Genomic DNA, 27,012 nt, shown 5'->3' with positions numbered 1-27,012 from the left:
GGGCAGAAGATGGCAGTATATACTGCTCTATTTCAAATGTCCTGGGTTCATGAATGAAGCGAATGAAGGGGGCAGAGGGGGGGGGTTGTAAGGGAGTAGGGCTGAATAAAAATTTATTTGAGTTTTATACAAAAAGTGAATATTTTGGATGTTTTCTCAATTTTTCCAAGAATCAATAATTGCTCAATCTTTCACGTTCAACATAGTCTAAGTTCTCAGACACCCTCAAAGCTGTCCTGCTTGATCACCTAGCACGTCCCTGAAGCTCCTGTAGACAGCAGGGGCATTAACCCAGGGCACTAGACTGACCCCCATATCTGCCCTTTTGCTATACCTCCGCTGCTCGGGGTTTATTCTCCCAGATCCCTCCGCCGCCATTACGGGACGCATCACTCCTCTTCTGACTCTGCTTGCAGGCGGTTGAGCAGAAGTCTCTCCAAGGAGCGAAGGAGCCAGAGCACCTGAAGCAGCAGGTAGCGGGGCTCTGAAAAGCGGGAGACCAAGTTTCCAAAAAAACCCAGGAAAGACGAGTGGGGAGCAAGAGGGAGTGCCAACGTGAGGAGAGGAGAGGGGGGTCAGAGGAAGGAATTAAGAGGGGAGGGGGGTCAAAGGAGGCGCCGAGAAAAAAAGGAGAGAGTGGGCGGCCAGAAATTAGAGGGGAGGAAAGCAATGCAAGAAAGGGCCAAGCGGGGAGTGAAGAGGAGACGGGAGAAAGAGGAAAGAAACTTGGAGACGTTCCGTGACAGACGTAGCGGAAAGAGCGGGAGAAGAAACGGGCGGGCGAGCCGCGCGGCGGCGGCGGCGGCGGCGGCGAGGGAGCAGGGGCAGGCCCCGGGGAAGCTCGCAGCCCAGACAGCGGAACCCCGGGGAGATGGCGTCGAGTGGGGCGCGGGCGGGCGGCGGCGGGACGGGGCGCAAGACGGGGTGACAAGTGAGACACGGGCGCGGAGAGTCGGGCCGTGTGGCTGCGAGTTTGGAGTCGGGGGAGGGGGTGTCTCTGCGGTGCTCGTGTGTTTTTTTTTTTGAGCACTTTCTTGGAGTCGCATGCGGAGCGGAGGCCGGGGCGCCGTTCGCTCCCTTGGCACTTAGGGAAAAAGAAAAAAAGCCGGGCTGCGTGGCGCGGCCGTTTAAAGACCCGGGCGGCGCGTCTGGCCGTCCTGGCAAGAGGGGCTCCTCGGCGCCGAGGACTGGCACCATTGGCCGTCCCAGCGAGCGGGAGACCTGTGCGGCCCGGGCGTCTGGCTCGCACCCCCCCCCCCAACCTCTCTCCCCCCCCTTCTCCCTCTCCCTCTCCCTCTCCCTCTCCCTCTCGCGCCGGGGAGAGCGGCGCGCGCGCTCCTGGAGCTCTGGACGTTAGCGCGGTGAGCGGCCGCCGAAGCCACCGGGTGCTGGGGCGCGCGCCAGCGAGCCAGCGAAACCGCTGAGGCTGGCTCCGCAGGAGCGCGGGCGGCGAGCGAGCGAGCTAGCGACGGTGCGAGCGAGCGAGCCAACGAGCGACGGTGCGAGCGAGCGACCGCGTGGGCGCGGAGGGAAGGGGGCGACTCCGCGTCCCGGTGGGGAGGGCACCCCCCCTTCTAAGCCCAAGCGGGGAAGCGGCGGCGGCGGCGGGGCGTCCTCCGCCTGCCCCCCGGGGCTCATTTACATGCTGTCACGGCCCGTGCGGGGCGGACGGACTCCCGGGGCTCGCTCTCTCTCGCGGCCGGCGCGGCTCGCACACTCGCTCCGGGGCTCTTGCTACCACCGCTCGGAGCCCGCCCCGAGCCAGACGAGAGAGAAGCCCGTGAGGGCGCGCCGGGGCTCTCCCTCTCTCTCTGGCCGCCCTTCCTGCCGGCTGCAGGTCCGCCCGGAGCCATGCTCACACTTGGGAAACTTAGGACAGCGCTGGAGGGGGGGGGCGCGGGGGGGGGGCGCGCGCGTGTGGCACCTCCGGGGAAGGAGGGGAGAGGTGGCGGCGGGAGGGGGTGGAGGGTGGCTCGAGGGGGAGCGGCCCGGGCTTCCAGACCAAGGCGGGGGAGGAGGAGGAAGTGAGCCCAAGGGATCCGCTGGGAGCTGTTTGTCCAGCTGTTTCTATTCGCACCCTGAGCGCTCCAGCCAGAAGGGGGCCCCGAACTGAAGGTGTCCCGGCCTTTTTTTTTTTTAGGCGCTAATTTCCAACTCTTCTCACAGCTTGTCATTTCCAGGCACCCTGGAGTCCCAACAGGCCAGCGCGGCGGGTGCGCACCTGCCAGCCGCCCCTGACCTCGCCGATCAGGCAGCCGCCAAGCCTGAGGAGATGGCTCAGTCCAAGAGCGACTGCCGCTCACCTGTCGGTCTCGACTGCTGCAACTGCTGCCTGGACCTGGCCAGCCGGAGCAGCCTCCAGAAGGACGGCAGCGGGGAAAACCCGGGCAGCCCCACCGTGAGCAACTTTCGGCAGCTGCAGGAGAAGCTCATCTTCGAGAACCTCAACACTGACAAGCTCAACAGCATAATGCGGCAGGATTCGCTGGAGCCCGTGCTGCGGGACCCCTGCTACCTGATCAACGAGGGCATCTGCAACCGCAACATCGACCAGACCATGCTCTCCATTCTGCTCTTCTTCCACAGGTGGGTAGCTGGCCAGAGGGGGTGGGAACACGGCTCTGCTGGCACCAGCCTCTGCTGGATCTTCACCACTGACCAGGGGGCAAACCAAGAAGTTCCCGAGGGGCGGTGGGTGGGGGAGTGTCCGCTTCGTAGGCCACCATGACTGAACCTTTTGGCTGGCTACAGCCCCACAGAGCTCAGGGAATTTTAGCAGGTGCAAGTGTATTTTGAATGGTGCCTGGAAAGGCTCAAAAACTAGGGCCCAGAAGATGGGATGACTCCATATGGGTTGGAAGGAGTTGTAGGTGCCCCCTCTTGGAATTTCAATAGTCCTTCAGACAATCCGGCTGTGAGGTTCTCTTGGGATTTAAGTTCCACCCTACTCAGTGGAGCTGAAATTGGAAGGACTTTTAAATTACTGGGTGCCATTGACAATGAGGACAAGTGAAGTGTCATTAACAAATTGGGCTTCTGATGGGGGGAGATCAAGGGTGAGGGATGGGAAAAATAGAAGCCTGAGAAGTTTTGAGACTCAGAATGGGGAGGACTGGCCCACTCTGTAGATTATAGCTTTCCATTCTGAATGCAAGTGAAAAGCAACCCCAGAAAAAAAAAATGGTTTAGGATTATCACTTTAAGTGCTTCAAGACTTCTTTATGGCAGGAGGGGGGATGAATCCACCTCCATGTTGACCTGTGTCTGGGTGTGTATCAGATTTTCTAGAAAACCTGAAGGCAAGAATGGACGAAGGGAGGAGATAAACACAATGGGAATGCCCGGGGCATCTGCTATCCCCAACAACGAGATACTCTGGTATTGATGACTTATAACTCAGATAGGTATTAATAACTTAAAACTCAGAATTTAGAGGCAGGAACTTCAGGAAAGCCTTCTATAAGTTTTGTGTTCTTAGAGACATTGTCTGTACGGGTGTGTGTGTGCATGCACACATGCATGTGTGTGCATGTGCACACTGGGGTGGATTTTACTCTTGCTCAACGACACAGGTTAGGTAAGAGCAACATTCCCTGCTGTGGGAGACCTGGGTGGTAGCGCAAGTTATGCTTCTCCCTTGTTGTATGAGCCTGAGCAAGTTATCTGACCTCCCCTCCTCTCTACATTGCCCAAAGAAATGCTGAACACTCATGCATTACGTGCATGGTAGTGAAACTCAAATAGGACATCTTAAAAGCTACCAAGAAATGTAGGAGGTACTCCTATTAACCGTTAAGAATGTGTTCATCTCCTTCGTCCCAATACAAAACCACTGCCTCCTCACTCTAGCCCCAATGGTTTCTGTGGGTACAAGCAAGGCTGATGTCTTAACATTGTTATATCAAGTTGTTTTTCTGAGGCTTTTTCAATGCCGTTGGATAATTTTCTCACTTATTTCACATTAGGCATCAAACTATTTATTTCATGGTCTAAAATAAAGCCAAGGTATAGACAGAATAGTTTCAAGAGAAACTTCATTTCAGATGAACTACTACTGCAAGTGTATTCAGCCACAGACGCTGAAATCCTGTAGAGCACAATGCTTACCTGGCTTCTAATGGTCATAATGATCTGCTTGCTGGCATAACTCAGTTCGAGAATGGCAAAGGTGAGGGAGTGGGGACAAACCTGGAGAGAGCATGTGCATTTGCTTCAGCTGGGAAAGCAAGAGCTCCTCTAGGTCTTTGGTGAAGTGAGAGGGTGATTTCTGTTTCTAGGCCTTAGGAGGGTCTGACCTGGGTGAGTGAAGTGTGAGGCTGACATTTACTGAGATTTGCTGAGATTTGCAGAGAGTTCACTTTCTGTCACACCTCTGTAGTGTCTGTCCTGATTGCTTAGGTTTCTTGAAAGACCTCTTTTGTCATCTACTTCACTAATACCCGTTTTTGGTGCTTGGTTCTTAGCGAAGCCTGGAAATGCTACTGAATAGGGATATTAAAGGCACTGTATAAGGAAAAGAACAGACTAGGGGGATATACACCTGACCACAATGTCTTCTGGGACTAGAGCCATTCAGTCAGTGTCTTATGCTGCTATCTCCGAACAAGCCAGAAGGCTACCAGGCTTTTTGAGGCTCAGTAGTGGGTAACAGAATTCTTTGATAAGAACCTAATAATTAAAGCAGGATAAATCACTCTTTCCTTAATGATTGGTATTGGAGATCCCAGGTTCAGTTGGGGCTTTGCACAGAATGCCATGTTTGCAAACTAGAAGAAAGTTATTGCTGGTTATGGGCCTTCTCCAATGTCTAGGGTGGACAGACAGCCTGCTATATGAACATTTCCTTTCCTGATTCGTTTGATTCCCTGGGTTTCTACCTGTATAATCCATCCTTAATTTTAATGCCTGTTCCTGCGTTTTCCACTATCATTTTTGTCTTTTTTTTTTTTTTTTTTTTTTTTTTTTGGTTTTTTCAAGACAGGGTTTCTCTGTGTAGTTTTGGTGCCTGTCCTAATCTCGCTCTGTAGACCAGGCTGGCCTTGAATTCACAGAGCTCTGCCTGGCTCTGCCTCCTTAGTGCTGGGATTAAAGGCGTGCTTCCACTATCATTTTTCAAGGCCGCATCTCCTACTGGAGAAGCCAGTCTCTGTCCCTTATTTTGTAGCAAATTCTGCTGTTTCAAGGCCTCCAGCAGTCTTGGGAAGAAGACATGGTACATTCTTGATATATATCTGGTTCATTGGGTTTGATCTGTCCTAACTCCCAGTTTAGGCCTTGATTTTCTTGGAACAAAGAGTAAACAATCTGAGGGTAGGGCTGTGTTTTACTTGCTTGATTTCTCCTTGGCTTCTACTTATGTAAAGGTGTTTTGTTCTGGTAATTATGGATAACTACTTAATTGTTGGTGTACTCTGAGGTAAAGATTTCACTATTTTAACCTATTTTTAAAAGGTTTTTAAATTTTTTTATTGATGGGGTATGTGTGTGTGTGTGTGTGTGTGTGTGTGTGTGTGTGTGTGTGTGCGCGCGCGCTCACGCACCCAATGAAAACCAAGAGTATCAGAACCCCTGGAGCTGGAGTTACAGGTGGTTGTGAACTACCTGATGTGGGTGCTAGGAACCAAACTTTGTTCCTCTGCAAGAGCACCAAGCATTCTTAACCACTGAACAATCTCTCCAACCCCACAACTAATCACGTGCTAGAAAATCCTTATGAAGGTGTTTTTTTTTTGTTTGTTTGTTTGTTTGTTTGTTTTTTCGAGACAGGGTTTCTCTGTGTAGCTTTGTGCCTTTCCTGGAACTTGCTTTGGAGACCAGGCTGGCCTCGCTTTATGAAGGTGTTTAAATGTGGATTTTTCTTTTTCAGTTTTAATCACGTGTTAACTAATAGTATGGTAGAAGTTCTGATGGAGTGTTTGTACTTATCAGAATCAGTGAGAATGATTATGCAGCCTTTGGGTATATAAATGGTACCTCTAGACTAGTAGGGAGAAGAAATGTATTTTAAACACCATCCCTTAAATCTTGTTTAATGTAATTAATAACTATAAAGGATTAATAGCTAACAATTCTTGTTCATTTATAATGCATACCAAGAATAGCATCTGCATAATCTCATTTAGTTTTTATACCAACCCAACGAAACTGGTATTATTAGCACCGATTTTCACTTTTATAAAAAGGCAATTGATGCTTGATTAAGTAAGTTGCCCTTTGTCACACAATGAAGAGCAATGCCAAAACTCTCAACTGAAATCATAGATTCTGGAGTCTACTGAATGTCTAAAAAAAGAAAGAAAGAAAAAACACTAACACTAAAGAGGTGCTTAGAACACTACAATTTTTCTCAATGCAGCAAAGAAAAATGTTATTCCAGAACCTTTCCAAATGATCAGTATGTCCAGCTATCCTAATCTTACATGGGACACAGGACTCTGCTGGTCAAACTGGGACAGACTCAGGGAAACTGTGATTGATGGCTGGTCAGACTATTATTAGACTTCACTTTATCATTTGACTATGCTTCTGAATACTTGAAAGTTTAGGAAGAAGATAGAGTACACTGAACAATTAGCTGAATTTTCCAGTTAAAATGCAGTATTTCAAACAAACAAACAAAAGCTTCTTAAATGAAAACTTTGAATGAATTTAATTGCCTAACTTGTTAGGTGTAGCTAACTGACAAGGTAACTGGCAATATACTGTTTTGATTGCTGTTTTTATAACCTCAAATTTATTTTTGGATACTTTTTGAGATGATAGTGTCTCACATACCGCCCAAGACGGCTTAGAACTCACACTGATCTTGGCTGGCCTGGAACTCAGCATACCCCAGGTTTGTCTTGAACTATATACAATCCTTCTGATTCTGCTTCTCAAGGGCTGAGATTACAGGTATGAACCACCACATCTGGCTAAATCAACCATATACTGCCTTTGGTCCCAGAGCATACCTGTTCAGTGTCATCCCAAATACTCTGAATCTTAAATCCTTTCAGCTCCAAAATTCCTAGGTGTCCACCTGTAAGCTGACCTGCTACCATTGGGTTCTCGTACACAAATCTCAGGAAATAATATCAAATATTTCTGATTGCTTGTTAAGCTGGAGGAAGAGTTAGATTTAGAGATCAGTTTTTTTTTCCAAGAAAATTTTCATACTATTTAAGATTCAACTCTGTCCTTGTACCATCTGAAACTCCTCTCCTATAGCATCAGTGGTATGTAGACCACACCGTGAGAAAGCCTGTACTAGAGACTGCAATCCTTTGTCAATTAATTTACCATTTGATTTCAAGGACAGGATTCTTTGTCATAGAGAGGTTTTGAGTTTCTATGTGGTTAAGCCTGTCATTCTTTGCCTTTGTGATTTTTGCTTTTGGTATCGGGCTTCGAAAGTCCTTCCTTGGCCCAAAGTAATTTAAAATAACTATTTCCTGAGCTTCTAGTAGTCTGACACAAAATAGGCACTCTTGGATTAAGGGACAGCCTCCATTAAAAATACAAATGCATTTGCAAACTTAACACTAAGGGTTTGGATACCTCATGAGAACCCTACCATATAAGAATTTGTCATTTTGCCAAGGCACAGATGTGAATTGCATGTACTGGCAGGCTAGTATATGGAAGCCAGTCCATATGCTGATGAGTAAGCTCACTGCCCTACTACACCCACTATTACATGAGTATCTCTCTGTCGTATATATTGTGTGCATATACATTATACAGCTTATGTGTTTAGTGGTCCAAAATTTGCCATGTAAATTTTGACATTTTCACCACTGTACTCACTTAAGTGGTAACATACCCAGTCTCTCCTCTCTCCTGTCCCTGGTAACCTGGTACTTTCTGTGTCTATAGATTTGCCTATTGTTATTTCATGTAAGTGGAATTGTGCAATATATGATCCTGTGTTTGGCTATTTCACTTATGATGTTTTCAAGATTTATCCATGTTGAAACATGTAACAGTACTTCACTTCTTTTCATGACTGAATAATGTCCCATTTTACTGCTATAACACATTTTGTTTATGCATTCATTTGTCAACAGACACATAGATTGTTTCTACTTTGTGTGGCCATTTTGAGGAATTCTGCTATTAACACTATACAAGTATGTGCTCCCGTAGCTATTTGCAATTATTCGGGGCATATACCTGGGAATGGCATTGTTCACCTATTTTTCATCAAAAATTTTGACTACTTATTTGTAACAATACTTGCCGTTTACTTCCTTGCGTGGAATTGTTTCTCATCTGAGGACAGGGTGACAGCTCATAGGAAGTAAAATTCAATGTGAATGGGACATGGAAAAGCCAAGTTTAGAGAACAGAAGTGGAGAGAGGGTGCAGGATTCATGAAAGGCCTGGTTGGGTGGGCTGTTACAATGTGAGGCCCCGAGAAACAAGAGAGCACAAGAAGTCTGCCTGGAAGGTTCAGCTCTTAAAGACGGTCAGAATGGGGCATCAATTTTATCTTCTTGTCAGCTTAGCCCAGAGCGGACCTATGTGAGCCCATACCTTAGAAAATAACTCTTTCAAGGGTGACCTTATTTTCCCTCCCTGAATGAAGTTAACACCCTTGCTTATATTTGTTCTTCCAGATAAACTGGCAGGCTCTCAATTCCAGGTAGTGTTGGCTTTTTTCCAGACTCACTCCTGAAGGCCAAGACGTCTAGATAAATGGAGATGGATGTGTCTGGCCAAAGTTTCCAGGGTCTCTGGGCACCTTAAATGATGGAGCACAACAAAATACTAGCCCCAACTGTGAATTTCTTGAGAGGGATGAGGTTGGCTGTGTCTGTACATGATGGCAGCCATTGCACTATGTTTGCTCGTCGTGAGTCTGCTCCTACCTGAACTTTCTCCTCTTATGTAAGGCATCCCTCAAGATAACTGCAAAGCTGTAATCTGCCATGGCTGGCTGAGTTTACATAACAAATTGGTCGGTGTCATGCAATAGTCTTTTGAGCCCTTGAGAAACCAGTGTGCTGAAAGAGGCCAAAGCTTGGGCTCCTTTTGAGGGGCACTTTGTGTGCTCAGTGTACTCAAGGGAGAGCATTCCATGACCACGAGGGTCAGAAAGTTGAAATTTCCTTTTTAGATGAAGAGAGTAATGATGACTCAGGACATATTGTGCTGTTCCAATGCCTGCAATAACGGGGCAAGGGTTAGGGCTTCATTTTATGCCAGAGCTTGGGCAGACAAGGCTTTCCATGGAATCGTCTAGATTAGTGGGAGCCCTACAAAGGACTGAAGGTTGAACCTCACCTTTAGCAACCTTCATCCAGTGAGGGGTCAGTCAGCCTGGGGAAAATGGCTTCTGGAAGTCACTGCCTTCCATGCTGAAATCCAGCTTAATTGAGGAGTTGGAATAGGGATAAACTAGGAGCTGAAAGCAAGCTTTCCCAAATGCTGTGCTAGGAAGGAGATGATTTTATCAGCAAGCAAGGTAAGTTCACTTGTACCTTCTGGCTAGGAATTTTCTTCAAAGTAGCTATTGAACTTTTGGGAATGCTGTAAGAGGTGTAAGGTCCCAACAAACACATGAGACTGAATGAGAAGCTCCTCAATGTGCAGACTCTAGTCCAAGAGAAAACAAGGGCTGGAAGCAGGTTCGGTCAATGATGACGAGAGCATGTTACTGCCTTCCTTTCTTGGGAGTAACATTTCTTAGATAGATCAAGCCTGAAATCAGTCCCCTGCCTATGAAAGCATCACAGTGACCTTCCTCAAAGGAAGAATTTACTCACAAAATATCCTTGAGTATTCAACCTACTTTCTTTTGTCTTCTCTTCAGAGGAGATGGAGAGCAGCTGCTTACAATGTAGGAGTCTGGTAGGGATTCCCACTTCTCTGAGCTGTGTATGCCAGAAATTGGCTCCAGCTATCCCTGAGGAAAAAAGAGTGAGAGGTGAGTGGAGGGAAGTGGATCCAGTGGCTGCATTCTATCTTAGCCCCTTAGCACCTCTCCTACACTGCTGTTTAGCCTCACTTTCCAAACTAGGCTGGGCCTATGCCAGCCTCAGGGCCCTGACTCATATCTCATGCAGTGCCTTATGTAATAGTGCCAGGTTACCGAGACATCAAGCTTCTGCTTGCTCGGTGGTGGGCTTTCCCCAAGGCCAGGCACTCAGAAGCCTGCTTCAGGTTTAAATGGAGCTCATACTTTCCAAGGAAAAGCTTGCTATTCCCTATGTGAGGCAAACAGTTGGCTCAGAGGTAAATGCCAGACTTCAAGGTGTGAGTCGCTTTAGTCCCACATTTAGAAGTAGATGTAAACAGACAGGCAAGCTGGAATGGGTTTGGTTTGACTGAAGTCATTTTGCAGGGGTACTGCTACTTTTTCCTAATAGTGCACTACTGAAGGGGTGGTGTGTGAAGGGGCTTCAGAACAGGTCTCAGAAAGTCCCTCTTCCTTTTTCATCTGATTGTCAGGTCAGGAACTTTTCTGGATACCCTAGTTTGATAAACATTAGGCAGAAAGATGTACCTGAAGCTAGAAGAACCATTTAAAGAAAATCACTTCACATGCCAATCCCCAGTCCATTTCCCATGAAGTCTCATAGTTTTCAGGCCTCCCTAAATTCACAATGATTTTTAGGTTTGTTTGTTTTGTTTTGTTTGGGGGTTTCCTTTTTGCCTATTCAGAAAATTACATTACCAACTTGGTACAGCTGAGCTCTAGTAAAGTGAGGGTTGCTAGATTCTGACATTCTTCTTTCATAAACAAGTCTATATACAATACACATATCCCTATCAATCTAATATTCCATTGACTCAAAGTTTGTGACTAAGTCAGTAGCTCCTCCTCTTCTCCTCCCTTGTGTTTGCCCCAGCCTGTTCCACCATGTTGCCACCAGGTAAGTGACTTGCAGGCTGAGGTTAGCTGAGGAGACTGACTGCTCTCTAGTCCAAGAAAAAGAGAGAGAAGCAGGGAAACCGATTTTGAAAAAGTGACTTGGAAATTACTAGCAGACATAGTCTGTGTCCAGGGAGCGTACTCATGAGTTCTTGGACAAGCCCCTGACCATTATCTCAGGACTCAGGAAAGCTGAGCATTCCAAGTTCTGAAGGCACATTACAGCCAGAATCAAGGGAAACTGTAAACCCCACCACGACGTTTGCACTTAATTTATCACTCTTCCCTCTCCCCTGGTTCGTAGTTGGAGGGGGGAAAGGAAAGGGATGAAAAAGAAAAAGGGAAGCATAAGAACTGCTCAGTTTTCAGAGTGCTTAATCTGCCTGCTCATGTGCAGAGAAATGAATAATGGCAGCATCGCATTCAGCCTTATTCTGAACCACCAAACATTTCAATTAATCAATCCATTATTTATTGACCAAAGGCCTGCTCCTTATTGACCTCTGACTGTGGCTTTATTGAATGCCTACCTTTCCTCCAAGGCACTGTAAAGGACACAGGGCTATCGGAGGCCAAGGCCAGTGTCTGAAGAGTTGAAGGTGTGGCCCTGGAGAGTAGAGCAGCTGCCACCAAGGACTGGGGGCAAGGAAGTGTCGCAGGCTGCAGGCCTCTAAGAGCTGAGTTGAGGCTGTGCTCCTTGAGAGAAGTCTTAAGCTCAGTGGAGCTTGGGTCGTGCCAAAGCAAACGAGGAAGGGAGAGTCTCTTTATGGCGGCAGCTTCCAGCAGAGCCTTAACGAATGGGTTGGCTTTGGCAGGTGTTTAGTGACTGGCTGGCTAGCTACAAGATTTTCTGGTTGGGAGAGGAGAGGAGAAGCTTGCCAGCCCCGCAGGGATCCTGGTAGGAAGAGGCTGGCCTGGAATGGGAACACTTTTTATTCTTCCTGGGCTGGAACCCAGAGTTACCAAGCTTCAGAAGCCGGAGCGAAAGGCTTACTTAAACACTGTCCCTCAATGTTCCTTTTTGACTCAGAACAAGCTAGCCCCTGATATCCTCTTAGGACCCTGGGCTATCCCTTCATAGAGACAGGCATCTAGAGAATGGGAGCATGAAGATACCTCTGTCTTATGACCACTGGGGTGTGGCTTCATATCTGGATCTCAGCTTCCATCTCTACAAGGACCCTTTAGAAGTAAGTAATAGAAGCAGAAGGAGAGTAGTATAAGGGTGCGTGTGCATGTGTGTATCTTTGTAAAAATTGCTCATTCTTTCTGGGAGAAAGACTAGATGTCATTTTAGGCTTGTTTACACAGCGGAAAACTCTTTCTCAGATGCTCTCTAAATAGAAGGCCTTTAGGTAGGGTTAAGAAAGGTGGGAAGGGTCGGTGGTGGCGCACGCCTTTAATCCCAGCACTTAGGAGGCAGAGGCAGGCGGATCTTTGTGAGTTCGAGGCCAGCCTGGTCTACAGAGCGAGATCCAGGAAAGGCACAAAGCTACACAGAGAAACTCTGTCTCGAAAAACCAAAAAAAAAAAAAAAAGATACTGGAAAAAAAAAAAAGAAAGGTGGGAAGCCTCAAGTTGGCAGGAAGGGAGAGGGAACTAGAGTAGCAAAAGAACCAGCCTCAGGTCAACTGAGCCAGGAAGGTATTGTTTAAAGTAAGTATTCCATCTTTATTTTCTAGTGTTCTCTACCCTAGTCAATATCCGGACACCTGTGCCCACAATCCTTTCTTACAAGTGGTCTGAAGAATTCACATTTAAGTTCATAAACTGATTCAGTCGACAAGAAATGTTCGTTGCACATCTTTCATGTTCTAGGCTCCATGTCAGACACTGAGGGTACAATGGGAAATGCACAAAAGGCATGCATGATCTAATCTGAGAGAGTCAGGCAGAAACCAGATGGTGATGGTAATGAATATATAAATTCCAAACTACCAAGAGGGAAGAGTATAGCAAAGAGACTTCCTAAGGAATGGTAACTGTGCTAAAGAAATGAATCTCTAGTATTGAAATTCTAATTATCAGACACAGGCCAAAAGAAGACATGTCCAGACAAAAAGGCTTTCTAGGAAACCTTCAAATAATACCATGCAGGTAGTTTTCACACCCCTAGAAATATGTCTAGGCCGTGAGTAGCCACCAGGTCCAAAGCAGGAGGAATAACAACATTCTGACAAGTAGAAGAGATAAGTTTGAAGCCCATGAGGCAGTTAGCATTTAATGTCATCCTTTGCTAAAAATAGTCCCTGACAGTATGGAAATGTGTAAAGGCTAGCCCTGGGAACCAGTGATAAAGTGGGTATAGCCTGTGGGGGAGGAAAATTTGGTTTTGTAAATTATTTAATGAATAGCAACAAAACAAAACAAACAAAAAACAACTGAGGGGAGGGCTCTTTGGGTTTTTTTTTTCTCCTTTGAGAAAAAAAAATTCTTCTTGTGAACTATGAATGATTCTTATTGTATAGAGGCAACTGGGCACAGCACTGTAGGTTTTACTCCATTCTAGGGCCCACGGTAATGTCAGATATTTGCCTGGGCTGAAAAAAATAACCTGGATATAGAAGAGAAGGGGGACTACACCATTGAGGAGGGTACGGAAATTGATCAAAGGGCCCAACGTAGCTTTCCTTTGAGAGCAGTGACTTCATCACAATGGGAAGGCAGGTGACAGTTGAAAGCTCAATGGGATCCAAAGGAAATCAGATTGTGAAGGGTCAGGACTGGGATACAGGGCTTTCAGAGCCAACAGGAGGTAAACCTTGGACTGGGGGTACCTGTTTGTCAAAACTAAGGAACTAAGATCATTAGTTTAACAAGAGTTTAAGTGTGGGAAAGTGGAGGGTAATCAAGAGACAGAAGTTGGTTTTCAAATACAAGAAATGTCACAGCTGAGATACGTTGACTAGCTGTTTCCCAACCACGCTAGGGACAGAATAAGAGAAAACAGACCTATACTGCAGCATGAACAACTGCGATTAGATAGCAGAGAGAACTTGTTGTCTATAAGCATCCAAAACGGGACAGTGTGGTGCTATCAATGGATAGCTGCATAAAAGAGTGAGGGTGAGTGCTGGTTTAATAAAGGCCATGGCAGAAGGGCACAGACAGTTGAGGAAAGCAGTAGGTCAGGAACAAGAACTTATAAAGAAAAGGAGAACACGTGATACGAGATGAAAATGTATAGCAATTTTATAATAAGAATGTCATGTGTGGGGCTGGAGTGATGGTTTGGCATTCAAATGCTTGTACTGCTCTTGTACAGGACCCAGTTCAGTTCCCAGCACCCATGTTGGGCAGCTTACAATGTCCTGTATATCCAGTTTCAGGGGGATATGACACCTCTGGGCTCCACAGGCCCCTGCACTCACACATATACACATAATTACATAATTAAAAATAGTAAAAATAAATCTTTGAAAGAGTATCAATTAAATTTCTGCTAGATGCAAGTCATTACAGCCAGCATATATTCTTGTATGACCGAGTGGTGTGTGGAAATGAACTAAGAAACTGTTAAGGCTGCTTCCAGCATCCTCCAGCTTCCTTGTCTCTTAGCTAAGTTAGTATCAATGGGGCACTCCCATCCCTTACACTTAACGATTTGGAAGTTCGCTCTATTCTGGAGACTGGAATAAGATTGCCTATCCCAGGTGCTTATCTGAAGAAGGACTTCTTCCTCATGCACATGACAAAGATTAGATGTAGGGGATAGAGCAAACCATGCCAGATTTCCTGCCCCAGGAACCTTAAAATTTACTAATATGGACAGATATCAAACAATAATTACACAAATTAAGATATTGGTTCACTTGATCATAGAAAAGGGGCAGGAAGCTGAAGAACACAGGATAAGAGGGCATCACCTAGGACTAGAGAATCTGCAAAAGAAAATGCCTTCTTAAAACCTTAGGAATTGCCTGTGACTCACAGTGAGTGTGTTTTGCCCAAAATCAGTAGCAAGAAAATTTTTTCAAAATGAGCCTACTTGCCATTAATGCCCTCAAAAGTGGATTTTGAATCTCCTGAAGCTCACTGAAGTCTTGTCAAACAAGAGCAACTCACCCCAAGGAACTTTTCTCACTGCTGAGATCACATAGCCTTGATCAAGGGAGAGTGATTCTCTAGGTGTCACAGTGGCCTATCAGCTGAAAAATCTGTGTCTTAAAGACTTTGAAGAGTTCATTAGCTGCCAGATGAACAGGATGGAGGTCAAAGAAGTAAATAAAGGACTAACATGATGAAAGTTATACCAAAGGGCTGGTCATGGTGGTACATGCCTATGATTCCAGCACTTGGGAGGTGGAAGCCTGAAGTTCAGGAGTTCAAGGTCATGCTCATCTATGTAGTAGATGCAAGGACAGCTTGGATTTCATGAGACACTATCTCAAAATAAAATAAAAGGAAATTGCACTTGAAACTGCCCCCCCCCACACACACACACCAGAAATAGTCACATCTCCAAAAATGCTATGCCCTCATTTTACTCTTTAAATGTGAGAAACTTTTCTAAGATTACCTCGTTTGGGCTGCAGGTTAGGTCCAGTGCTGAAGAGCAAGTAGCTTGGTCCTGGGAATCAAAGGTCCCAGAGAGATAGTACCTCATTTTGCTGTTCTTTTATTTCTTTCTCTGAAAACTGATTGGTTCTGGCCCTTCTGAGAAACTAGTGGACTGCTCAACCTTCAAAAGTGGACTACCAAGTGGCTCAGAAGTCATCAGGCATTGTGTGTTCATGAGATATAGGCGTTTCCCATTCAATGGACAATCATCTAACATACTGTGAGCTTGTCAGTTTTTCTAGCAGACCTTGGTGTCATCATTTAGAAATTATTATTAGGAAAATTAAGAGAGAGGACACTCCTAGAAAGCACCAGTATCTCAGTATCCTTTCTTTTTTCTTTTTTTTTTTTTTTTGTTTTTTCGAGACAGGGTTTCTCTGTGTAGCTTTGCGCCTTTCCTGGGACTCACTTGGTAGCCCAGGCTGGCCTTGAACTCACAGAGATCCGCCTGGCTCTGCCTCCCGAGTGCTGGGACTAAAGGCGTGCGCCACCACTGCCCGGCTTCAGTATCCTTTCATTAGCATTAGACATACCTTATGCAGCACAAGAACAAAACATTATCTGTCTATCCTTGCCTCCTTTCTCCCTAAATCCTTCTCTGCCTGACCCCTCCCCATCTGCTGTCAATCACAAACCCTCTCCTGCCCAGAACCACAACGGAAATCCAATCTGACAGGCCTTCTCTGTAACTAGGCTAGCTCTCTGCCTTCATTCACCTTTAGGTATAAAGGACTAAGAATACTTCTGGTTTCCCTCCTGCTGGTGGTGGTGTGGGGTTGGGAGTGGGTGAGCCATGGCTTTGACATTTACATCAGAAACTGAAACATACATAAGCACAGGGTTGCCTTCCTGTGATTACTAGCCAATTTATGAAGGAGTTCAGAGCACTGTGCCGCTGGGGATAGCATCTTTGAGACCTGTACTTCCTTCCCAAGATTGGCTGCTATTATCTTCTGTACCTTCAACAGAACATAGGGGTTTAGAACTGTAGATACACTCTCAATAATCTGGTCTGACCCCTCCCACTACCAAGGAGAAAACTGAGGCCGCAAGTGGGGTGGGTACCCGCCCCAAACTGAACAGCCAATTAGTGAGCAGCTGGACATAGAAATCATGTCTCCTGATTCTCTGATCCAATGATCTTCCAACTTTTCATCTCTAGATGGCTGTGCACATACCATCCCAGTAGGTACACAACATCTCCATGCCAGGAGACCAGCTTCAGGCCCACCAAATGCCAAAAACGTGTTTTTAAAATTTGATTTTATTTAATGGAATTGACCAGTGGTTTGGGTGTTAGGGAGCCCCAGCCCTAGAATCCTACTTCTGTTCAGGATGGGGCCGCATGCCACAGCCACAGTCATGCAAGGGGGACAGAAAAGCTTGCTGTTCGGGTTGGAAAAGAAATCAGTTGCTGAAACATTGGTCTTTTTGAAAGTTCCAACCACAGGGGCTGGCTGGCAGAGCCTCTGTCTGGGTTCCCCGGGAGGATCCGGCCCTCCCCTTTAGTCTGGGAGTTAGTTTAGGAAGCTGGCCCAGCCTCCGCAGAAGATCCTGAGGGCAGCACTTGCCTCAGGAGCTCCAGTCTTCCCTCAGAGCCCAAGAGCCCCCAAAGGCACTCAGGACTCAGGGCAGGGAGCATCTTCCTACCTCCACAGCAGAGCCAGCCTAGGCTGGCCCTGAGGCTCCTTGGGCACTTTTTCTTTGGAGTTTGTTAGAGTTTCCAGTTGCTCCTGCCCTAGCCAGGAAGCTACAGGGAGAGAGTGAGAGGAGAAAGAAGAAAAAGAGGAGACACAGAGAAAAAAAAAACAACTTTAGCCAGGCAACCAGAGTTTCCCTGTGCATCTGGGAAATGAAGGTGGAAAGGCTGGAGGAACCCCAGCTCATGGAGGAGCCCCAACTCGGGGAGGACCCAGAGCCTGGGGAGGAGGCACAGTTCCTGGAGGAGTTACAGCTCGAGGTGGTAGAGAGTGGGTCAGATTTGGATCCAGAAGATCTGGGTTCGAGTTCAGACTTTGCCACCAATCTGATGCTTGAGCTTGAGTAAGTAACTCCCTTCCTTTCTCTGGGCTGCTTTTCCTCATTAAACAATGGGGAGGGAGAGATAAAGTGTGGTCTCTAGTGTTTCTTCCAGTTCAGATATCTGGGAAGAATCTGTAAATTTGTCTGTGTGTAAGGTTGGGTTGCAGAAAAAGCTGAATCAGTTGTTGTACACCTTAATGTCAGAATGACGTTTAAGGAGCACAAGAGATTCACATTAGTAAGACAAAAAAGATGGTGAATGTGGGAGTTATGGCCCCAAAATACAGGCTTACCAGAATATTAGCTTTGATTTTTTTTTTTTAACTCAAAGAGATTAGGCTTGGAGCAAGCTTATAAGTAATGGGGAAAAGGGCGTTTGGGATCTTGTTGATGTATAGTTGCTAAAAAAAAATCCCTCAACAAATGTCTCCCAGTAGAACCATCCATCCTAAAATGCAGATACTGACCCCAGATTGCGTTTATTGTGTTTTTCATATGTAGCTTTAGAGAAATTCTCAATTGACAGGAGGGAGGTAACAACAGATATCTTTTCACATCCAGAACTCCTGGAAAACCACAACTCCCACCAGAATCACTGCTGCACGACTCAAAGCGGATCCTTTAGAAAATCTGAAGATCTCTCTAAATATGGTTCCCCCCATCTATAACATATAGATGAGCTGGCAAAAACTTATCTACTTTAAGTGTGCTAGTGTTTGGGACATACATAAAGATGTCTTCAGTACTGGCCATCCTTCCCTGGGTTAGATGCTAAGTGTCTACAGGCCATAGGAGGAGGCATTTATCTAGCAATCAAAGAGCTCCTCATCCTGACTGGCATGATATCTTGAAGTTTCTCATATGGCAAGTTACTTACATTGTCATCTGCTATCCTTACACCTACCAGCATCTGTACTGTTGAGGAAACTGCAGTGGAGACAGTAATTAGAAAGGGAGCCTCCCTCAACTTGCCCAGATACTTGCCCACATCCCTAGAGCCATTAATCACACATTCTTTGCCCTCACCCTCACCTTTACACTTGCTCATAATTCTGCCTGTCTCGGCTGAATTCATTTCTTCAATAAATTCTTGTCTGATTTCTGGCCACTTAGATTAATCTTAATAGATTTCTAAGATTGGAAAGGATCTTCTTATTTCCACAGAACAATATTTTTTTTTTGAGTGGCTGCAAGATGTAAAATCCTTTCTGGCAACTTAGGGACTGTAGGAAGGAGAGGAAAAGAAAGGGAGGAGACTTTTGAGGGGAGGAGAAATGAATTGAAGGGAGAGAAGGGGAGAAGGAAAATTGGGAACAAATAGAAAAGATTGTGTTACCACTTTACCTAAGTAAAGATTATACTTCTAAATAAAGTCACAAATAAGAATCTACACGTGTCTAATGCTTGTAGGGCTTTGGTCCTCAGTTGGACTGTTTTTCTTTGCCAAAGGAATTTCAGGCTCCCTACATGGTAGAGGTACCACAAGGGTGGGACGTTTAGGCAGCTCTGGGAGGCAGGGGAGCCAGGTGGCCAGAGCTCTCAGCCTCCTGTAGAGCAGCTCTTCTCTAAGGACCTTGCATCCAGAGACCTTGAAGGTTTTTAGGTTAGATTAGGGGATAGGAGAGGGATGGAGGGTGATTATTGTTTAGTAACCACAAAGAGGCTTGTAAACCACTGAAGGACCTTAACTCTCCAACCAAACAAGACTCTCTTACAAATAAATCATCTTTAAGAGGTGGAGATACTGCCTGGACTTAGGCAACCGGCACTAGCACAGGCCATTTCTCTTGTTGATGAGACCTGCTTGTTAGACAGCGTATCTGTTTAATCCCAATCAAATGAGCATACATCCTTCTTGAAGCAGAACAGTTTGGCCTTCCAGTAGCGTTCCTGCTGCCGGCCTTCTTTGTTTCTTTACCACCTGGGTAGCAGGCTAGTGGCCAGAGGTGTTTGCTGGCTGCAGTGCTCACAACTAGGGCATCTTGTGCTTCATGGGACCTCGATAAGCACCACATACGGCACATGGGTGGGCAGGCTAGCCACTGATGTGGGCTTGAGGCACTCCAGCCCATACAGCCCCTGGGGCTAAGGAGGAGGAAGTCCACTCCACAGAGTGTACTGGTTAAGTGAAGTCTAGTGTGGCATTCTGGGCAGGGGAAATAGCTCGAGGGAAGGAACACTTGACCAGGAAAAAGGGCCCTGTGTTCTGTAGCAAACTCCAGCTTTGGCTAGGCTGTCACCTGAAAGGAGAAAAATAATAACTGGCTCTGAGAGGAAGGAGGGAGGCAGCCAGGCTCAGGATGGTATCCTGGCCATTTGGGGCAGTCTAAAGCCCCACCAGCTTTACATTTGGAGAAAGGAATAAAGCAGTACTTGTTGGCTATGGGAACCATCTGTGTGCATGATACAGAAAGCACTGTTTCTCCAAGTGTGGTAAACATACGCTGGTGGTGTGCAAGATGACTTTAGGTGGTATAAGGACTAACTTTGTTTTTCTATTTTTATAGCTATTTATTGATTTAACGTGTATTAGGGGTAGATTGGGTAGCACATACACTCTGATTTCAGAAATATTTCTTAAGGATGAGGCAGTTTTAAAAGGATTATGCTTAAAGTTAATTTTGAGAAAATTTCTTGACAGTAGACAGTTAAGTCAAGGACATGGTACTACCACACTGTGTCTCTAACAGAGGCACGGCAAGAAAACCCAGGGGGGAACAGGAGCCATACAGTAATGCCTGAGGTCTTCTTTTTCATGTGACCCTGGCTGGAAATCATCCTCTGACAACCTTATTCCAAACATAAGATCAACCTGCTATTTTTATATCTTTGGTGTCCTGCTCTGCCCCATGACACTCGGCACTCCATATTAGCAGTGGGTCTTTCACTCCTGGTGAGCACTGTCTTGACCACACTTGGGTAAACATCAGCTAATAAGTGGTAGAGAGCTGGCGGGCTGTCCTCACCTGCCTCCATTGACTTCCTCTCAGCATTGTCCAGTGGCTCATTCAACTCGAAGGTAGGTATCTCCAGGAAGCAAGACGAGAGATTAGTCTTTCTGTGAGTGTTCAAAACTACAGAAGGACAGGAACTGTCACGGAGGCAATTTTGCATGGATTATTTGCACTGATCTCTGAATAGATTAGAACAAGATTTCATGGGAAATGTGCATAAAATCAAACTGAACAAGACACTTCTCACTTCTGTTGGGATTCCATAATGGGCTCTGTGTATATAAGTTTAGTTCATTTCTTCCTTCCATTAACCTGAGACAGATAACATGATGCTTATAGAACCTGTTGTTTAATCCTGCTTTCTCCCAGAGTCCTGCCTAGAAGATGATGAGGGTGAGCCCTGAGCAGAAGCAATGAAAGTCGTGGGTTTGGTATATATTTCCTTATAGCTAGGTAGTATTCAGGAGAATTGTATGCCTTTTCTGTGTGTCTAGTCTCTTGAACTAGCTCAAGTAGAGTTGACAGATCCTCAAAGACCTCCAAGCAAGGAAATACTACTATTTTCTTTGATCATACATTCTAGTGGTTAACTACCCCTGCTCTGAAATTATTATCCCTAGTTCTAGAGTTTTTTCAATTTTCTTGTATGTCACTTTATTTTTAAATCATACTTATGTTCTTTGTTAGCTTTCTTTCACAAATTTGTGAAATATATTTCCCATATTTTAAATTAATTCTTTGAGAATTTCATGCAATGCACTTTCATCATATTCACCCCAACTCCTCCCCTTAACTCCTCCCAGATCCACCTCACCTTCTTACCATCTCCTCATATTTGTATCCTTTAAAAAAAAAAAACAACAACGAACTTATCCACTCCACTTTGTGCTGCTACCTATATACTCCCAGGGTGGGGCCATCTTCTGGAGTTTGGTTAACCTACTACGAGTCACAAACTTAAAGAAGACTGACCCTCCTAATCCCAGAAGGCATCAACTGTCAATAGCTACTCTGTTATGGGTAGGAAGTAATAAACCCACTCCCACCCTATACTAGAATATCGACTGGCTTGATCTTGTGCAGGCAACCACAGACCTGTGAGTTCATAAGTGCAGTAGTCCTGTCATGTTCAGATAACACTGTTTGAGTCTAGTCATCTCTGACCTCTGGCTCTTGCAAGTCTTTCTGCCCCTCTCTTCCACAATGATCAATAAGCCTTAGAGAGGGCGTGTGAAATGCATGTCCTATTTGTGGCTGAGCACTCCATGTTTTCTGCATTTTGACCAGTTATGAGTTTCTAGCTTTGCCACCATCCATTGCACAAAGAAACACTGATGAAGTCTGAGAGCTGCACTAATATAGAGAAAGATTAGTTTAGATGGCAGTTTGATATGTTCACTTAGCCAAATAATAGTAATGGGTTCTCCCCCGGAGCCTATGAGCTCCCAAGCATGGGTTCTTGGCCAGATTTATAGTATGAAATCTATTTTTTAATAAAAAAATTTAGCTGGGTGTGGTGGCACATGCCTTTAATCTCAGCACTCAGGAGGCAGAGACAGGTGGATATCTGTATGTTCGAGATCAGCCTAGTCTACAGAGCGAATTCCAGGACAGCCAGAGCTGTCATATAGATAAACCTTGTCTCAAAATACCAAAAATAAATAAATCAATTTGAACCAGCTTGTATTTCCTCACCCATTATATAGTTTCCATGTTTTCCCATCGAGATTTCATTCTATCTTTTATTTTTAGTTTGTTTTTCAAGACAGAGTTTCTCTGTGTAACATTCCTGGCTGACCTGGAACTCACTTTGTAGACCAGGCTGGCCTCAAACTCACTGAGATCTGCCTGCTTCTGCCTCCCAAGTGCTGGGATTAAAGGTATGTGCCACCACTGCCGGCTTTATTCTGTCTTTTTAAAAAGGCTTGAGATTTTAGCATGAATGCCTTTACTTTTAGCTAGTCGCCTCAATCCCACTTTGATCAATGACTTACATTTATAGGATGCCAGGTTTGGAAAGGATCAAAAGTAGCTGGACTGTGGAAGGCCCAGTCACCTGCCCTTACCCCTTTAGCTACCTGTCCTTCTGGAAACTGGAGCTGTGTAGGATTTTATTGGTAGCTTAATGGCCATGGAATAGAAAAGGAAAATGACCTCCAAAGAGTCCACATACTGCTTTCACATTCACATCATCCAGGATCATGCTCTTTCCTTTAATAATACTAAATCACATAGTAGCAATTTATTGTAGCCTCTGCCTTTAGCTACCCACCTGTATGGTCCCATTTTGTATATGAGTATAGCCACATCTGTACTATCTCTGTTTTTATTCATTTTGTGAATTATTCATAGCAATCCCAAAATCTCAGGTAGCCCACTTCCATACTGTCTAGCTAGTTTTTGGGGACTTAGGGGTGCTTTAACACCAGTCCACGCAGATTAAGAAGGATTTTGAAAAAAAAAATTACCTACTCAAACTTGAATTCCATACTGAAGCATGGCTGAATTTCCCATCACAGGATCACTAAGGTAAGATGTGTGACAAAGGATTAACATGGAAGAAAAGGGTGTATAGCAAACTTTAAAGATGCACTATGGGTTGCATATATTTTAGTAGCTGTGCTTTTCTGCTTATTTAGGCTGATGTGAAAATGAGTTTGCATCCTTGGAGTGCATAAAAACTAGAAGAACCTGGATGTAGCAAGAAACTAAGCTGAGACAAAGTATTTGCCACAAAGTGGATAGACCACAAGAAAACACTTGAGAGTTGATTTTCTGACACACAGAAATAATTTCTGTTTGTCTTTGGAATGTGTTATATGGCCGTTTACCCCATGGATTTGTCCAGAAAGATCTAAGGGAGCTACCTACTGGGATTTAGTTTGCCTTGGGGAGATAGAATCAAGCGGTTCTCAGGAAATTGATAGTCTCCTTCACCATCCTCATCATAGCTCAGTGACTGTATCCCTATGCCTGGCCTGTTCATTTGACCTGTATAAGTCTACAAAAGGTAGCGTGATCCATCTGAGGAAAATCACATCAGAGACAGGAAGGGGCACGGCAGCCTCTTTGGCCAGGGATTTATGTACCTGTCATGGGAGGGAAGTGTGAGCTGAGAAATGACTCCCAGAAGTGCAAGAATTGGCGAGGGCAGCACTGCTACCTTTAGCAGTCAGTGGTACATTCATTGGGAATCAGTGGTACTTCAGACAGCCAGCATACTGACTCTCTCTCTTCCTTCCTTGAGTCCATTCTCCCTGTTCCTTTACTCCATGCTTTCTCCCCCCTTGCTCAGCACAGACTGAAGAAAGTAACTGAACTGGCTAAGTGAACCCTGCCAGTGACCAAGCAGTGGATGAAGAAAGGATAGTAAGGCCTTGGACTGCTTTTGTGTGGCAATTAGAGGATGTGGGGACAGACACAAGATGCTTGGGTCAGCCACAGCAGGTTTGCAGCTGGTGCCATGTCACCGTGGCTGGCACTAATGGCAACTAATGGGGTCCTGACAGTCCCCACAGCCTACAGAAACCAGCCAGTCGCTCAGTTGGACTCTATCTAGTCTTAATTCTTGCTGTCTTTGTGAATTGGTTTCTGCATTTTCACCAGCCATGCATATCATTGCTTTGGGCTCTCTGCTGAGCCTGGGACTAAGTCTTTGCTTTACATACCTTCCCCTGCTGTGAGCCTGCCAGACTGGCTCCCTTGGCAACCTCATTAGGCATTAGTGGTGTCCATGGGAATCTAAGCTGGGCAGCAGGACTCATCTTTAGTGCTCTTATCCTCCTTAATGGCTTGTAACATCCCCAACGCAAAGGGGTCCCAGCTGAAACATCATATCCAGCTATCTTGAGAAACATCCACTCTGCTCACAACTCAGCCCAGCACTTGCTAAGACAGACTAGAGAAATCCCAGGCCTCTAGATGCAGCTATTTGTTTAACTCTTATTTTTTGTTTCCTAATGACTGTTGGCATTGCCTTCTTTCAAGAAGCATGGGGTGAGCCTTGACAAGCCTTGAATCTCGGTAAGAAAAATAGATGCCACCCAGACTCGAGACCTACTCCCTTCTCTGCAGCACATGTTTCCTGTATTACCTGGGAAGAGATGAAGGAACATGAGTTGAGGGAAAATTCCTCTGTGTGAAAGGAGATTTTACCTCTTTGATGCTATATAGAAAACATTTTCACTTTCAAAAATTAGCAAATGATATAGGATTTGGTTTTAACACCATCCTTTCTCCCCATTTTTTTTCCTTCTAGCAAATGATTCCTCAATCAGCAGCTGCTCAGAGTTGTCAACAATGGGGTTATAGCTCATGTTATAGAACTCTAATCTCCTGGCCTCTTAACCATACATTGCTCTCTGCATCTTGCTGTCTGCCAGTATTCATGTGATATAATGATGTCAGGTCAGCTGTAAACAGCAAACATGCAGTCCTATGCAGGTCCCAGTTCTATTAAGCCTGGCCCTTCAAAGGGAGTAAGCCAAGTAAGAGATGGCAGGAGGCAGGTAAACTGAGCTTTGGGGGGGGGGATATTGTCCAATCTGTATCCTCTCAAATCAAACTATGCAGGCAGCCACCCCTCCATTTGTGTGTGAGGCCATCCCTGGCCATGGCCGTACATAGCCATAGTGGTTTGCTCTAGCAGAAGGAGCTGGGAAAATCTTGACTAGGTAAGCTCCCACTTGAGCCTGTAAAATTCTGCCTAGGTCTCTAGTCCCAGTCAGGCAGGCACTTATAAGAGATGCAGACAAGAAACTGCACCTCTTCTTCCCAGTGTACCTGTTTTAGTTGACTTTTTAAATATCTGAGAATGCAAGCATGAGGCAGTTTCTTGAAATGGCAAACCCACCTTTGCTGGAGGGAGGAGCTCTTACCACTTAGAGTAAGGGTTATAGTCCTTCAGAAGGGTCTGCTACAAAGCTATTTTTGACTCATTTGCTCTTCTTTCCTCTTTGAGTTCTGTTCCCTTTTAGGGCCCCTCAAGAGAGCCTCTCTCTTCACCTCCTTCTCAATGTCTGTGCTCACACAGCTTACGCAGGGGAAGTAACCCCTAGCCAAGTGATTCTCTCATCCAACTCATTTTCCGAGATGGTCCCACTGGTCCTTCTAGAAGAGCAGGGACAAAGACTGTCTGGGTCAACGTAATGACCTCTTCCCCTCCGCCCAAGCACACCGGAATTCCAAATGTTCTCGTTTCCTTCAAGCTCAAATGGTTTTTGCTGCTGATCCTTTGCTCTGGGTTACCCATTTCCTGCTCAACCCTGGCACAGCAAATGTGTCTCTGTAGCAGCTACCTCAGGGTAATTTGAGAAGCAGCTCTAGGCCACCACATGTGGAAAAGGAATCAGGGGAAGACACATGTGGAATAAGAATCTCCTAAAGAAAGATGCTGGGCCTTTACAAACAGCTTTAATAATGTACAAATACCAGCACCGGATGTTTCTAGAATGCCAGCGTAATTTACTCTAAGGTGACTTTTTAAATGATTATTATATCCTTCCCTAGGTTTAGTGACTTTACCAAAATCTTTGACATTCTTCCATCTGCCTGGGGGAATCAGCTACTACCCATCTTCTGGCTGTGTGAACATCTTGGGCACACATGCCCCTATCCTTCTTAGAGCCTCTAACTTGTTCCTGCAGTATCTGATCATTTTCTGCCTAGTCAGTCAGATATGCCCTGTTGCTGAGCCTGTTTGGGTGGGGAGGGTGGGAAAATGGAGCAAGCATTCTAGGAGATAGCTGTTCTCAGTTTCCCCACCCCAACTTTCCAAGTCTCTAAACTTGTTCTGTGTCTCCTTTTTCGGGGCTCCCATTCTGATCAGACCCAGTTCCCTTGCTTGTGACATTGGGCTTGCCGTTTTGTTCAATATATTACTTTGGTGTTTCTACCACTCTTCTTTGGCTCAGCTCCTAGGGCTGATTGCAGATATCTGCCTCCCTGACCACTGAGCCCACCTAAAGATATTTTCTTAGTCTTTCCTCTTCACCATGGCAGGATTGTTCATTTGTGGTAGGGCCACAAGTTGGAAGCTGCTTTTTCAACAGACTTATCCTAGAAAACAGATATGCAACTCTTATCCACCTGGGCCCTTGCTTTAAAAAAAAATATATCCATTTGGGGATCTACATTATTAATGGACTTTTTGCATGGATTTCCAAAGCTGTAGCTCCATTCTAGAATGATTGAAAATTTATGATTGAGATCTAGAAAAAGCTACTGACTAAACAAAAGATGTTGCACTCAGCTCTGCCTTTCTGTAGCATTCTCTCACCCTTCTTCCCCATGCCTCGCCTTCCAACTCCTCCGATACTCACCCTGTCCCCTGAATGCCTGGAAGAACCATGTGCTAATCAATAGTTCCTGCTATACTACTGTCAATTGGCAGGAGTACTCCTTTGGAGCCTGAGGCATAGGGATCCACTGGAAGGATCTCAGGGACAAGTTAGTCTAGCTAGTGAGGCCACATACCCCTCCCCCTAGCTCCAACCCAAGTAGTCCTGGTTTGTCTCTTTTATAAATAGGGCTTTGCCGGGTGATGGTGGCGCACGCCTTTAATCCCAGCACTCGGGAGGCAGAGCCAGGCGGATCTCTGCGAGTTCAAGGCCAGCCTGG

The 27,012-nt window shown here is 45.6% G+C and overlaps 1 protein-coding gene across 2 annotated transcripts in view; it reads left to right on the top strand.

Annotated features, from left to right (window-relative positions):
- Window positions 1–383: 383 nt before the first annotated feature.
- Window positions 384–27,012, top strand: part of Tsc22d3 (TSC22 domain family member 3) — a 63,925-nt gene continuing 37,296 nt past the window's right edge. Inside the window, exons 1-2 of one of the 2 annotated variants that reach the window (XM_028895118.2) lie at window positions 384–473; window positions 2,167–2,586. In XM_028895118.2, the coding sequence (XP_028750951.1) occupies window positions 2,273–2,586 (314 nt within the window). In that variant the 5' untranslated portion in view covers window positions 384–473; window positions 2,167–2,272. Of the gene's footprint in view, window positions 474–1,744; window positions 1,838–2,166; window positions 2,587–27,012 lie in introns of those variants that run through there. The other variant, XM_028895119.2, reaches the window with a different exon arrangement.

This window comes from Peromyscus leucopus, chromosome X, assembly GCF_004664715.2.
Source record: "Peromyscus leucopus breed LL Stock chromosome X, UCI_PerLeu_2.1, whole genome shotgun sequence".
In the NCBI taxonomy this organism is placed as follows: domain Eukaryota; kingdom Metazoa; phylum Chordata; class Mammalia; order Rodentia; family Cricetidae; genus Peromyscus; species Peromyscus leucopus.
The sequence above is the reverse complement of the archived record's forward strand: the minus strand, read 5'-3'. Positions and strand labels throughout refer to the sequence as shown.